Source organism: Misgurnus anguillicaudatus, chromosome 6 (genome assembly GCF_027580225.2).
Source record: "Misgurnus anguillicaudatus chromosome 6, ASM2758022v2, whole genome shotgun sequence".
Lineage (NCBI taxonomy): Eukaryota > Metazoa > Chordata > Actinopteri > Cypriniformes > Cobitidae > Misgurnus > Misgurnus anguillicaudatus.
Genome location: NC_073342.2, coordinates 31,451,509 through 31,466,516, shown reverse-complemented (window position 1 = coordinate 31,466,516; position 15,008 = coordinate 31,451,509). Strand labels below are relative to the sequence as shown.

At 39.2% G+C, this 15,008-nt stretch overlaps 1 protein-coding gene across 2 annotated transcripts in view; it reads right to left on the bottom strand.

Annotated features, from left to right (window-relative positions):
* Positions 1-15,008, bottom strand: part of kcnq1.2 (potassium voltage-gated channel, KQT-like subfamily, member 1.2) — a 136,297-nt gene that overhangs the window by 46,079 nt on the left and 75,210 nt on the right. Inside the window, exons 16-19 of one of the 2 annotated variants that reach the window (XM_055192894.2) lie at positions 8,844-8,919; positions 7,913-8,007; positions 7,748-7,788; positions 5,919-5,980 (exon numbers count right to left, since the gene is read on the bottom strand). In XM_055192894.2, the coding sequence (XP_055048869.2) occupies positions 5,919-5,980; positions 7,748-7,788; positions 7,913-8,007; positions 8,844-8,919 (274 nt within the window). Of the gene's footprint in view, positions 1-5,918; positions 5,981-7,747; positions 7,789-7,912; positions 8,008-8,843; positions 8,920-15,008 lie in introns of those variants that run through there. The other variant, XR_008640560.2, reaches the window with a different exon arrangement.

Sequence of the window (15,008 nt, the reverse complement as noted above, 5' to 3'; positions counted from 1 at the left end):
CATCATTCAAGCGGGTAACACACAGTGCAGATGTGGATATGAGATGTGCGTCTTTGTCAAAGAGGCATAAATCAATGTCGCCCTGTGCACAACTCCAACACATTAACCACAACTCATTCACCGAGGTGCCAGTCAAAGAAAACACCAATTTTAGCCACAGGGGAAGAGCAATGTTTCCAAAATGTCACGTGTGTGTGATTTATCAGCTCAACTCAGTTCATTTGATTTTATGAAAGATGAATTACACACATCTTAATTGATATTGCATTTATTTATGTCTACAATCATAGGCCAGTCATTGTTGAGATCTCCACCAACTTAAAGAAAGATAAATGTTTCTCAGGAGATACATCTGAGGAGACCACATATCTGCGTAATCTTAAATCTATTTATGAGAAACACATGACATCAGACAGATCCAATTCATGATAGCATGGAAAAATGTATGCAGTGTTTATAAAAAGAAGATTTTTAGCAAGAGCTGCTGGGAGATGATGTTCATGATGAGACTTGTGTCAGGTTGTGTAAAGGTGAATTTAGACACATTTATATACTGTATGTGTTTGAAATATTACACTAGCCTCCAAAAGCAAGACTCTACTAAGTGTAAATGCATTGAATAACAAAGTGGCATCTGCAAACAATGATGCAAGAGCTAACTTCAGCGTCCTTCAGGATTTTTAAATAATAATCACCAGCTGTGGATTCTTATTGGCTGTATAAAGAGGTTTGATTCATCACATTAACTACAGACACTGACAATCAGAAAGTGTCCAAACACTTCATCTTCATTTTGAACATTGTTTTGGCATTTAAACCTCACAAATATCAAATGTGTACTTTTGCAGTTTTTCTTTCAAACAAATGCCAGTTGCTATGATGTTTGTCTCTATCTAGTGCTATGATATTCATACATTTTCAATGTCCAAACCTTTTAAGACGCCGTTGTATGTTAAACTGTAATGTCTTGTGTTTATTGCCCCAGCGAGAGCCCAAACAACGAAGCGTGTTTGATCCAGATGTCTGTGTTTATGTGCCCGTGACTCGTTTATGTGTGTGTGTGGGTCAGTCAGTTCATCCACCTGTTGCCCTGGGGCCGAAAAACTATCATTGACTAGTCACGACAAGTCTCTCTCTCACCCGGTCTAAACTCTAACCCCTTTTATAGAGTGTTGATCCCAAAAAAAATGATATAGAAATGCCAGAGTGCCTTATGTGTGAATGCAAACACATTGTTCCAGAATTGTTGAGGATCTAGGAACATTGCCGGTATCGGTCCCAAAACGCGCCAAGTGTGAACAGAAGGCACTGCAGGAACCATGATGTAGGTGTCCTAGTGATGACTGATATGTCGTAGTTATCATTCAACTCTTTGCAATTGGTTTTAATTGCAGATCGATATTTACAATGAAAAATGTCTGCAAATCGTCTCACTATATGGGCTGAAGATGAGAAGCTTTATGAAAGTATACCCGATGTGCTGGTTCAAGATCGAATTAGAAATCAAAATCCGGGAAAGAAATCGCAGATAATAAGCAAACTTAAGACCAGTGTTGGGAGTAACGCATTACAAAATATTATATATTACAGTAATATATTAGTTTTTGCTGTAACGCAGTAATATAACACATTACTAATAAAATTTTGGTAATATTTTACTCATTACAGTCTTAGTAACGTGCATTACAACAATGCATTTCAAAATTAGACCGTGTTATTTTTATTTTTTTTATTTTTTTATCGCTGCGTCCCAAACCGCATACTTCCATACTATATAGTGGGCGAAAAGCACTACTTCTGGTACTCTTTGCCTACTATATAGTATGGAAGTAGGCGGTTTGGAACGCAGCGTATGGCTGTTTCCACGTGCTGTATGCAACGTGTTCATTTTTACTTTAACTTTGTATTGGAACTGCGATTTGGAACCGGTGAAGTCAAATATAGACGCGTTTCTTGGGAAGTCCGCGGCTGTATAAACATTGACTAAAGTGGTCGCAATCAGGTCCGGTAGCGCCGCACACGCATAATTCTGCGAATTAGAGCACTAAGTAAAAGCATCACAACGCAAAAGTAGTGTAACTCATTACAGTTCAGAGACAGTAATATTGTAATGTAACTAATTACTTTCAAATGACAGTCATTTGTAATATATAATGTATTACTCTTTGGAAGTAACTTGCCCAACACTGCTTAAGACACTTCGGAAAAAGTAAGTGCACGATTACAAATACATTATACGTCACGTGTCTTTATGGGATCCTTATAGGATGTGTGTGAATGCACGCATAGATTTCTAGAAATTCAATGGCAATCAAACGATCCTGGGACACATTTATCTCTTTCTTGCTACCTCCCCTCACTAGCTGCATTTCCATTACCGTTCAAATAGTGCAAATTGAAGCAGTGAATTGAAGATGCTTCCAATAGAAACAGCAATTTTGCATAAACTTGCAAAAAAGTTTTACGCTTGGGTGTTTTTTTAGGTAATTCGAACAAGGAATTCATCACAAAACTGCATTGAAAATAGTTTTTTCCCTTTTCCCGGCATGCGTAAAAGTCGCATGATCATTATTTTAATATGCTGCGTTATGTTTGACTGGAGGCCAAAACAGAGGAGGTGCGGTCGACTTCATGCAGCATCACAAGAACCGACAAGCGAATGACATTAAAATACAGCGAGCGCGATTCCAGAGTCGACTGCTCTGTATCTTTTCGAGTCGCTTCCGCTGTATTTTGATGTATTTTGAAACTATTTAGTGACGTTAGAGAACAAAATTACTTTTTAGTCGCATAACATTGGTTATTAGAAATGCTGTCATTTCAGAAGTTGTTTTTTCGACATTTAGAAAATAATGCTAAAGTTTTCCGCAAATCTTTAATGGAAACACAGCTTGTGTCTCTTTCTTTCTCTCCCTTACTCACTTTCCGATTTTATGCACATTTTGAAGTGTCGCAAAAGAAACGAGTGATGGAAACGCCAAATTTCAAATAAACATCCCTTAATTTGCAAAAAAAATTATGCTCGCTTGAGGTGGTTTTTACCGAGCCCCTAAGCTGACATTGGAGTAAAAAAATCAAAAGTTTAGTTTCATGTGCTGACGTGAAACTTTCATGTGCTCACGCGAAACCTTCATGTGCAGATTTTTTTTAATAGTTTAGTTTCGCGTGCGCACGTGACACCGAAACTTTCACGTGAGTTTCAAGTGAGCACGCGATAGTTTTACATGCGGACGCGAAACTAAACTCGATAGTTTTACGTGTGCACTCGATAGTTTCACATGCTGACGCGAAACTAATCTCGATAGTTTCACGTGCGTCCGCGATAGTTTTACGTGCGCACGCAAAACTAATCTTTATTTAATTTTTGCTCCTTGTCCCCTAGGGGGCTCCATAGGTTTTGACTTATGTGAAAAAGAGTAAACGGGAATAATAGGAGAAGGAAATGTATTTGCTTAATAAATTCTTACGTAACGAACATTAAACCCATGTGACTGATCGTCTAGCTGTATCAGCTGACGTTGTCTTCTGCATTTCTTTTTCTGTGCACAGCATTCAGTTTGACAATAACAAGCTGCACTGCTAGTAAATCTATAACTTGCCCAATCGTAACTAAATGCAATCCTGTCTCCATTTTCATCACAAGAATCGACCAGGGCATGACATCAAAATACAGCGAGCGCGATTCCAGAGTCGACTGCTCTGTATCTTTTCGAGTCGCTTCCGCTGCATTTTGGTGTCATACGCATGTCGGTCTTCACGGCGCCGTATAGGCCGAATACACCCGCCAACATGGTTTTTGGAACGATTTAGTGACGTTAGAGAACAAAATTACTTTTTAGTCGCATAACATCGGTTAATAGAAATGCTGTCATTTCAGAAGTAGTTTTTTTCGACATTTAGAAAATAATGCTAAAGTTTTGCGCAAATCTTTAATGGAAACACAGCTTATGTCTCTTTCTTTCTCTCCCTTACTCACTTTCCGATTTTATGCACATTTTGAAGGGTCGCATAAGAAACGAGTGATTGCAACACCAAATTTCAAATAAACATCCCATAATTTGCAAAAAAAAATTACGCTCGCTTGAGGTGGTTTTTACCGAGCCCCTAAGCTGACATTGGAGTAAAAAAAATCTAAAGTTTAGTTTCATGTGCTGACGTGAAGCTTTCATGTGCTCACGCGAAACTTTCATGTGCAAATTTTTTTTTAATAGTTTAGTTTCGCGCGCTCGCATGTGAAACTTTTACGTGCGCACGTGACACCGAAACTTTCACGTGAGTTTCAAGTGAGCACGCGATAGTTTCACATGCGGACGCGAAACTAAACTCTATAGTTTTACATGTGCACTCGATAGTTTCACATGCGCACGCAATAGTTTCACATGCGGACGCGAAACTAAACTTGATAGTTTCACGTGCGTCCGCGATAGTTTTACGTGCGCACGTAAAACTAACCTTATTTATTTTTTGCTCCTTGTCCCCTAAGGGGCTCCATAGGTTTGTGACTTATGCGAAAAAGAGTAAACGCGAATAATAGGAGAAGGAAAAGTATTTGCTAAATAAATTCTGACGTAACGAACATTAAACCCATGTGACTGATCGTCTAGCTGACGTTGTCTTCTGCATTTCTTTTTCTGTGCACTGCATTCAGTTTGACAATAACAAGCTGCACTGCTAGTAAATCTATAACTTGCCCAATCGTAACTAAATGCAATCCTGTCTCCATTTTCTAAGTGTGCCTTGTTACAGGGTTACCAATACCACCATCATTCGCTTGAACTTAATGAAAATGCACCTAATTCGCATTTCTTCGTTTTTCTTTTTTTGCAAATTTTGCTTCAGGTTTGAATGGAAACCCCACTATTGTCTCTCTATTTTTGCTCTCTCTCTCCCTCACTGTCTCTCTCTCTCTTTCTTGCTCTCCCACTTCCTCTCTCTCTCTTTCACTTGTTTGCTCACTCATTCACTGCTTCTCTCCATCTCGCTTGCTCACTCACTCTTTGTGTCTCTCTCTCTTGCTCCCTCACTCACTTTTGCACCAAAATAAAATTGTAATTTAGTGACTATTCCCGCCCTCTCTCTGACCCATTTCTCCTGCTGTGACTTCCCTATGAGATGAGAAACAGGATTTGATTATACAGTAAGAAGTGAGTTTACTGTCAAGTCCAGCCACACCCTCTAATAATAACAGCATTACAATCTGACACATTCATAAAACATCAACTTCAAAGTATCACTGAACTTCCTGTTTCTTAAAAGTAACGCCGTATTCTTAAAAGTCTAACGTATTTTAAAGGAATTCGTCTTCCACTAAAATAAAATCTCATTTCTATGAATATATAACGCTAGTGAAGATGTCAGATATCATTTACTGGAACTCGACCGTCTGAGCTCCTGTGAAGATTTGATTTTTAAAGACCTGCAGTCATGTTATCTCTAAAAGCCTCAAATCTCACAATCACAGTCTGGCTTCCTCTACAAAGAAAACAAATAGAGGAGATGAACGGCGTGCCGTGCCGTCTGTGGTGAACGAGATCGCAACTAAATGATTATGCAGTCGGCCAGAGATGAATGATAGCACAAACAGTGTTTGTATGAGGGTGTGAATGAGACAGACAGTGTTAACTCAGACTGGTTTAGCAAACTGGTGAGCTATACAAAATCAACTACATTGTTACAACCGTCACTGCAATGAAAGTGGTTTAATAAGGGGGTTTGATTGTAAACGTGATATGTCTTTCATGAAAATGTCTACAAGTTAAGTGCATAAATTAACCAAAAGTTAACTACACTAAAAAACTCTTGTTTTTTAGTTTTTTAAGAACCTTTTCTTGGGTTGGGTTTAGGCTAAATTATGTGTAGTTTTCTATACACAAATCGAATTGATGTTTGTTGAGTACTTAAGATGTCGTCATCTGTACCTTATCTTCCAGCCGAATCAGTCGGGCTCCAACTGTATGATATTCTTTGTCCACACCTTTCTCTGGAAGCGGATCAACATACATCATGCGACACAAGATATATATAGGAGAAAAGTTATTTTACAAAACATGTCTGTTCTTATAAAAAGTTTCATTTGTTTTCCTCATGTGCTTGAATTCAATACCAAACCTGTCCTCTACACGGCTCAAAATCTGATGTCAATGTTTAAAAATATCTGTGAAATCCAGTCTGAAATCTTAAAGTTTGATTTCACATTGATTTCAATCTTTCACATGATCTTACTCAGTCAATATCAAAAAATATCAAGGTTTTATTTTCACAGAATGATCTTTACATTATGTAGGATGATTTTATGGAGAAAACAGTACATGTTTATACAGATTGAGTCACACACACAATATGCACCATGCCCTGTGAATAGCGATATTAAGAAGTTATTTAAATTTAATTCTCCTTAAATTTATTTATAATGCTAGTTTGCACATAAAAAAGTCATAAATTAATATTCCACAGAATGTAATAGGACATTTCTGCTACTGTGCCTTTAAGACTTCTGCCAATTTTTGACAATGCACCTTTAAAATGTCTATTTGTAAATGAGCACTTAAATGATTGGCTAACCTCAATGTACCAGCATTTATAATGTTTTTATCAGGACTCAAGCTGAACAATATTAAAGGGGACATAACATGAAAATCTGACTTTTTCAATAAGCGCTATAATTGGGTACCAAGTGCTTCTATCAACCTAGAAAATGTGATAAAGATCAACCCAATAACTTAGTTTTGGTAAACCATTCTCTGCAAGCATGTAAAAAAAAAGTTTGTTGAAATTCGGCTCCCCTTGTGATGTCAGAAGGGGATCTTATTATAATAATACAGCCCCTTAATCTGCACTATCCAACCACAGGACTGACATTTAGTGCAGAGATCAGCTCATTTGACATTTTTATCATGCTATAATAAATGATCTATATGGTATTCTCAGCTAGAACTTCACATACGTACTTTGGGGGCACCAAAGATTTATTTGACATCTTAAAAAACATCTTAATGTTGGAGCTCATACACTCACCTAAAGGATTATTAGGAACACCTGTTCAATTTCTCATTAATGCAATGGTGTGGGGGATGTTTTCTTGGCATACTTTAGGCCCCTTAGTGCCAATTGGGCATCATTTAAATGCCACGGCCTACCTGAGCATGTCCATCCCTTTATGACCACCATGTATCCATCCTCTGATGGCTACTTCCAACAGGATAATCCACCATGTCACAAACCTCAAATCATTTCAAATTGGTTTCTTGACAATGAGTTCACTGTACTAAAATGGCCCCCCACAGTCACCAGATCTCAACCCAATCGAGCATCTTTGGGATGTGGTGGACTTTGTGCTCTGGATGTGCATCCCACAAATCTCCATCAACTGCAAGATGCTATCCTATCAATATGGGCCAACATTTCTAAAGAATGCTTTCAGCACTTTGTTGAATCAATGCCATGTAGAATAAAGGCAGTTCTGAAGGTGAAAGGGGGTCAAACGCAGTATTAGTATGGTGTTCCTAATAATCCTTTAGGTGAGTGTATGTTAATATAAAGTATCGGACGTGATTTCTCAACAAGCTGTTTTTGCATTCTAGTTTCAATAAACATTTTTAGAGGAAGATTTTCACCAAGCTAAGTAAGAATAATCCAAGTTTCCACAATATGTCATTCCTTCAATATTATTTTGTGCTTGGAGAACATTTATTTTGAATCGGTACTTGATATGGGACCAATAAAAAGTTTACTGGAATGTTTTCTTTACCTGGCAGGAACATTCCCGGTTTTCCCAACGTGTGATCCAACCTGCAGGAGGAAAAACAGCAGGAAACTGTGAAATATACAGCGATTGTTTGGAAATCCCACCCACGGCATTCATATGGAGGGAGAAATGCGGCTGAAGTCTGGGGTGGTGGTGATATCATCTCACCTTCTCTGCAGTTCTTTAATGCGCACCATCATGTTGAGGTTGCCCTGTGAATACTGCTCAATGACGTCACGCACGTCGTACGGTTTCCTCGCTTGCTGTGGGACAGAGATGGCGTCCATCAGTGCTATTGTCATCTGTATTCTGTTCCCATGGGCCACCAACTTCCCGCTTTGTTACGGAACTTCAGTTTAACTCCATAACAACAATGGCAAAGGTATGGGACGGCTCTCGGACAGGACTGTTTGACCTGTATTTTCTTGTTTAGGTTAGTTTTAATATTTCAGAATAGGCTTTTGTTTACATGTATGCATTTATCCAATTGACTTAGGGGGCATGTAAACCAAAGTGTTTAAACGCGGCTATAAACGCCAGGCGAACAGTAGGCGCTTGCCAGCTTTATTTCAGCTAAGCGTTTGCTATACTTCTGCTTTGTTTGCCGGTTGGTTGTTGCGATATTTGTCCCGCCCCTCATCCACTGTGATTGGACGGCAAAGTGAGAGTTGACATTGACGAGCTGAGCATTTCACCCAAAAAACGAACTTTCAACTCTCAGCGTTTAGCGCTAAGCACAGTAAAAATGCTGAGTGCTGGTGCAAAACTCGCCAGCTGCTGGCATTTTTTTTTAAAGCGCGGTGTGCATTCAAGTTATACGTTTTTATCAGTGGGATCAAACCATTTGTGCTGCCAATGCAATGCAAAATTGTAGCTTGGTTTATATTATATTATTTTTAACTCATATAACATCATGTAAATATGATAAAACATGTTCAACACTATAAGACGACACCAAAAAGCAAACTGTGATTTGTTGTGGGATGTTGTTTCTTTCATTTGGGAGGCCCTAACGTCAAACAATGGTTAAAACTTTTCATTCATATTTCAGTGGAAATGTATAGCTAATTTGGTTTTCAAAGCACATTTTTTGTCGTACCTGAAATTTCCGTCGAGCCACAAAATACTGCATCCTTCTTATGACCTTGATGGCAGATTTGTGTGCGTGAGAAAGTCTAAAGAGAGCAAAACAAACACACACACAGTCAGAAAACACCAGCGCCCGCAGTAAATGGATTTGTGTGTGTGTGTGTATGGGTACGTGGCAGCGCAACACAACACATGCATACAGATTCTCCCAAGTGAACTCTGGGAGGGCACGCTGGGGTTTTTGGCTGCGGTACCCTGTTATTTTCACCGTAAAGCCGCCCTGCCAAAGTTTATACCCAGAAATACATACAGCAGCAGTAATGTTAGTCTGCCGTCCTCTGTCTACAGGCCCTAGTGGAAAAACAAAGCCCATTTCTGCGCACAGATAACACAGACACTTTAGACAAGATAACAACCTTCGGCTCGTGCCGGCAAACATCTCATAAACATGTCTGGAGTCTGAACGTCTTCAGTGCCTGTGGGCATTTATCAAAAAAACGCCCCTGATGGAGAACTCCAATCTTAAGCATTAAAAAGCTGTGTGTATATATAGTTTTGAACAAAATGTTTCAGTTCACAGATTGAAGTTAAGCTTTGGATCATCAGGAATGTTTGGAGGGCACACGTGCAGATACTGTGTTGTGTGTTAAGTGGAGATCAGTGATACTTTAACCACTAAAACCAGTCGACCATAAGCGGCGATCAGTGGCACTCACTTCAGTACCCAACAGGACAGAAGTGGGTGTCACTTCCTAGTGATAACAACCCAGAATTTACGTCACAGATACGTCCGGTCCAAGAGGGCAAACCGCTCTAAAGCCGCACCCGGGTGTCCGGCGTGCCGCAACGATTCATCACAGCCAGTTGTGATAAAACACACAGAGCCAACACACAACCCAAATCTCTTCTCCGTGACCCCACAGGTCTGATTGGAGCACTGCCCCCTCTGTCGGGTCCACGAACAGAGACGTCTTAATTAGAGGCGGGGACGGACGGACAAAAGCTCCCAGCAGCACTGACGCGGGCCGTAAAGCATGGAGATCAAAGCCACTTCAAACGCCCGCTGTCCTCCCTTCTCATAGAGCCCAGCTGATGGTGCCGCACGCAGGAAACTTATGTGAACAATACGAGAACATCCAAAGCGGTACTCTGCGTATGTGTGCGTACGCCTCTCGGATCCAGACACGATTGGGGTAGAAAACACATGCCATTAAAACCCAAAACACATGTTGCTTTATTCACACATCTGCCTTCTTGTGTTACAGCGGCCCGCGCGACACGCCTGACGCATGTCCACGCTCGCATGCGAAAGATTTAACACGATCACGGAATGCAACCATTGGCACTTTTGGAAGAATTGCTCACACGAGTAGCGACACTTAAATAAACCAGAATAATCCAGACTATTGTTCTTATAGAATTCGTCCTTACATACTGTATAATCACACAGTAAATGATTTATCAGTGTGTGTTATTTTGCTGTATGAATGATCGAGGTGCTCAGAAATGAAATCTGACTCGAGCAGAGCCATTAGCTTCAGAGCTGGACGCGTGCACAGCAGTTTGGCTGCGTTACAAGAGGAGAAACTGCTGACTGAGAAGCTCAGGGTGATGCGTGCCAAAGTTTTTCTCTTTATTTCTCTTTCCTCTTGTTTCTGTGCCTGTAACCCGAGTGTATCCTGTCTCTCTGTATCTGTCTTACTCTTACTATCGGTCTCGCTCTCTCATGCAATACTGACACAGGTTCATATTTTCAGTTTAAATTACAGTACATATTAGTACAAATCTGTTTGCAAAAGCAACATAAATGAAGGAAAGATGTTCTGCGCAATGCTTAACCAGTAAAGAATTAACCAACCAAATGGTTGATTCGTTCCTTCACGGGAAAGAGGAAGTGACTGTTGACCCTGTAAGACATAAACAATACGCCAAAAAATGCAGGTTGTGCTTGATAGCCTTTGGGCTTTTTACCCTGACACGCAGTAAAAAGCAATCATTACATTACACACAGTAACTGAAACCGAATTATGCAACATGCAATCCAATCTACTGGTACTGATGTGTCCGGCGCCCAGAGTCAACATAAACAATAACAATGACTTAGGATGTCATCACTGATTCACATGACATTCAATTATAAAGAATCAAACACTGGCCCAGTTCACACGAGTAGAAAATAGACAGTAGAAAAAGCAAGCGAATGTGCAGATAGAGTTACTCCTGCAACACAATGAGTGTGTAACACAGAGGCCGGGCTTTAGATTCATGTTATAATACAACTGTGGTCTGTTTAGCGGTATTAGACATGTTTAAGAAAGAATCTATTTACCGTTGCCTGACGGGGTCCCGCAAGGACCTGTATTGGGCTTTTTGTTTTTTCCTGTGATGGCCGAATTCCCTGCAGTGCAAATATGATACAAGAGCTTTGTCAAAAGAAAAATTGGGTAATAACACTAAATATTTTTTTCCAAGCAACTATAAGGAGGGACAAACATATGCAACTATTCATTTTATGTATTGCATAAAGGTGAGAAAATTATGCCAAAATTTTTGGTCAAGTAATGCTATCGTTCTGTTTTACACATACGCAAGGGTACCCGCACCACCAGATTTTTGTAACCGTGCATACTTTTTATGCGGTTGCGCATGCACGTACAGGTGTATGTAGTATGTAGGCCAGGATTTAGGCCATTGCATTTTGTTGCATTGTGCGTGTGTGCACATACGAGTCAAAAAACTATGCTTTGCAAGGCTGTGCGTTCGTCCGTGCAGTTGAACTATACTCCAGGCTTAACATACAGGGGTATGGTGCCTAAAGGGCCACAGAGGAAAGCCGTTCAGCTTGGTTTGATTTTTTGATTTGCCCCCTGCTGCGGATGGGGCACCTTAACCCTGAGAGACCAAACTCCAAACTATTCAAAAGTCAGGATTAAAATCCAGTTCTCTAATTCTAAGAAGTTATTCTTTTAGTTTTTTGTAGGCACTCTGTGGTAAATGGGGCAAAGACGCAGAACGCCTCCAATCCCTAATTACTCATTTTTTCCCTGATCCAAGCTTTTGTTCTGCTCAATGCCTCGGGTTCCCCAGACGACTCCTGCCAGAGAGGGTAGAGGCGATGTCTTTTGTCAAAAGAAACTAACGGAGCAAGGAATGTGTGTGTATAGGTGTGTCAGGGCTCATGTGTAAATTTTGTGCAATTTATCATAAAATCATTGGTTAATTAAAATGTTTATGGCACATTTTATTTGGCCATAAAGTTTTCTGTAGACTGCACACAACAGCAAGTTTTCCACACAGTAAGGACTTGGATGTACTTGATGACATCACCAAAGACATTTTAAAACAGTCTATGGACAAGGCCTTAAGAATGCTTTTCGATACAAAACCAAAAATATAATTACAAATTATTATAAAATATTAAGCACTGATTATCATTTAATCCTGCAATATACATTGGATTTTATAAAAAATCTAAGATATAAACCAGAAGTATAGTTCAGTTTTTATGCATACTTGAGGGTCTGTGTGCACCGGCGTATTTTTTTTTAACCACCTGTACTAGGAGATGCATTGCTTTTTGTTCGCAATGCACATGCATCGAACGTCTGTTTACATGTACGAGTCAAATAAACTACACTTTGCATGGCTGTGCCTTCAACCATACATTCGCATACACAAATAAAAATAAACTATATTTCAGCCTATAGAGCGCTGGAAGTCAATTTAAGGTTTTACTGATGGCAGATGAGTAAGAGATGATATCTTCTGGAGCACACGCTGGGAAACACCACGCTGGCAAACCTTTCATATAGGAGGATATGATTACAGGAAAGTAAAACACGTCAGTCCAAACAAATTGACCCGAGGAACACATCACGTTTCTGTAAAGCTCAACTTTGAGCCTTACGGTATTCACTCACCCAATACATTTAATAAAGAGTTACTGTAACTTTAGCCCAAAACCCATTATGACCATCACAGTAAAGTCCATCAGTATGAAATCCCTCCAAAGAAACAGTCCGCCTGGGTAACGTTTTTAATAATGAAGATTGACATCAGATATTGTTTGGGAGTTAAATTCTCTCTTCACGATGTAAAATAAAGATTAATAGGTTTACTGTAACCCGACTAAAACAACCACAAAGGAATATCTGACAAACACTGCATCCCTAATTTGCGTTCGCTCGGATATTTCCAGCTGATCTGGGCACAGCTGTTGCTTATACGACGGACCCGCAAAACTGTTAGGAGGGAAATATTTCTGAAAATCCAGCCCATGATGATATAGCATTCGGTAAGAGCGCATGGTTATTATTCACTTACGTTGTGTTTTTACAGATCGGGTGACCGGGCACATAGAGTTCACAGCGGTAAGAAAAGATGGGAAAAAAGAAAGATGATCTCCATGTTTTTTATGAGCAACAGGAATAAATTTGAGAAAATGACCTCTTTAGGATTTCTCCACGACCCCATCCAGAAGACGCCAGATTCTAAGCATTACGCCCTGATCCCATAACCTCTGACTGTATATAACCAGCGTCTGGGTATCTAACTGTGTCCAAACATAAATCTTTAACTTAAGAGAGAGAGAGAGAGAGAGAGAGAGAGAGAGAGAGACCATGTGGTGTGTTAATAGAGTAATTCAAGTCCGCATCTGAATGTCATGACGGATGAGAAAGAAGCAGTGACTCCCAAAACAGCTTTTACAGGCCAGAGAAGCTTTGTGTGCGTGTGTATATTCGACTGCAGGCCTAAAATAATGTTGTGTTTTTCTCATTATGTGAGGTTTCAAATATCAGCCATATTCTGGTAAATGCGTCTGTAAATCAGGGTACAATTCAAATTACAATCCCACATCCTGTTTGTTGCTTCGATTCAAATTCAGTGCGGTCAGATATGTCATCCGAATTCACTCGGATGCGTCGCTTAAAATGAATCGCAAATGGGACTTCATGACCCAGTTGTGTGATTCTCGCAAAATTATACTTATGAGGTGACATGAAACATTTTGATTAAAATGTAAAAGCAAAATAAGAAGCATACAATTACAAAAATCTCTTCACGTACTATTTTGCACATGATTTCATGACATCATACAAACCAATTTTTTTTTCACATTTAACGGGACAATTTTTCATTACCGCAACGTGTCCATGACTGGATTTGGGTTCTTTGACATGAAAATATTTATAATTAAAAAATCTAAAACATAAAAAGCTTCAGTGCATGTTATACTTTAAACATTTACAGTAAAGAAACATGTGCTATTTGGTGATCATTGATAAATGTAGAGACAATAATAAGGAATATAAATGTGTCCAAGAATCTTTTCTCATCCTCCGCAACAATTTTCAATCATTGTTTAAGCCCTTAAGGAACTAACATTTTAAAAATTGTTGGAAGGGACATAATTGACTGTGACACTTAAGATGGTTACCAGGTAAGCAGTTCTTATTTTTTCTCTCCAGATAAAAGTTGAAATTTTGTTTGTCATAGTACCTAGACAACTTTTTAGTTCTCATTACCGAAACATGAGTTTGTAAATGCATATATTCAATGTAATATCATGTTGCGGTAATGATAATTTTTTCAATGATAATCTAAAAAATGTAAATAATTCTATAGGAAATGAAGAGTTCCAAAATGCGATAAACGCCATTTTTAAAAAAGAAAATGAGTTACTGCCAAAATCAGTATTATATCAGGTCAGTATTTGAAAGAAAATTTTTTAATTGTACGCAAAATCCAATATCCGCCATGTTATTCTGTCATCTTCTCTCCCTTTTTTCCCAAAATGCAATAAACACCACTCCCCCTTTTCTACAAAATGCAATAAATCCGCTCCACAAATCACAGTGCACCATTCCACAGGAGTACTAGTTCTCCTCATCTACTTTGTACTTCATGATCAACAAACAAAATAAAAACAAAATAATACTTTAATGTCATTGATAAACCTGTGATGGTTTTCTGTGATGGGAAAGACATGTAAGCCATCAACATCTAATAATTTACACGAAAGGCATTTGGGAAACTATCGCTTGTTCTCCCAACAGTATCAAGTTGCTCTCATGCTAACACATTGACCCCAGGGGATCTTATGAAAACTTTCCATTTTTATACTCAAAGTCAACGAAAATCGAGCAGGACCAAAACATTTTACAGCTGATCGTTG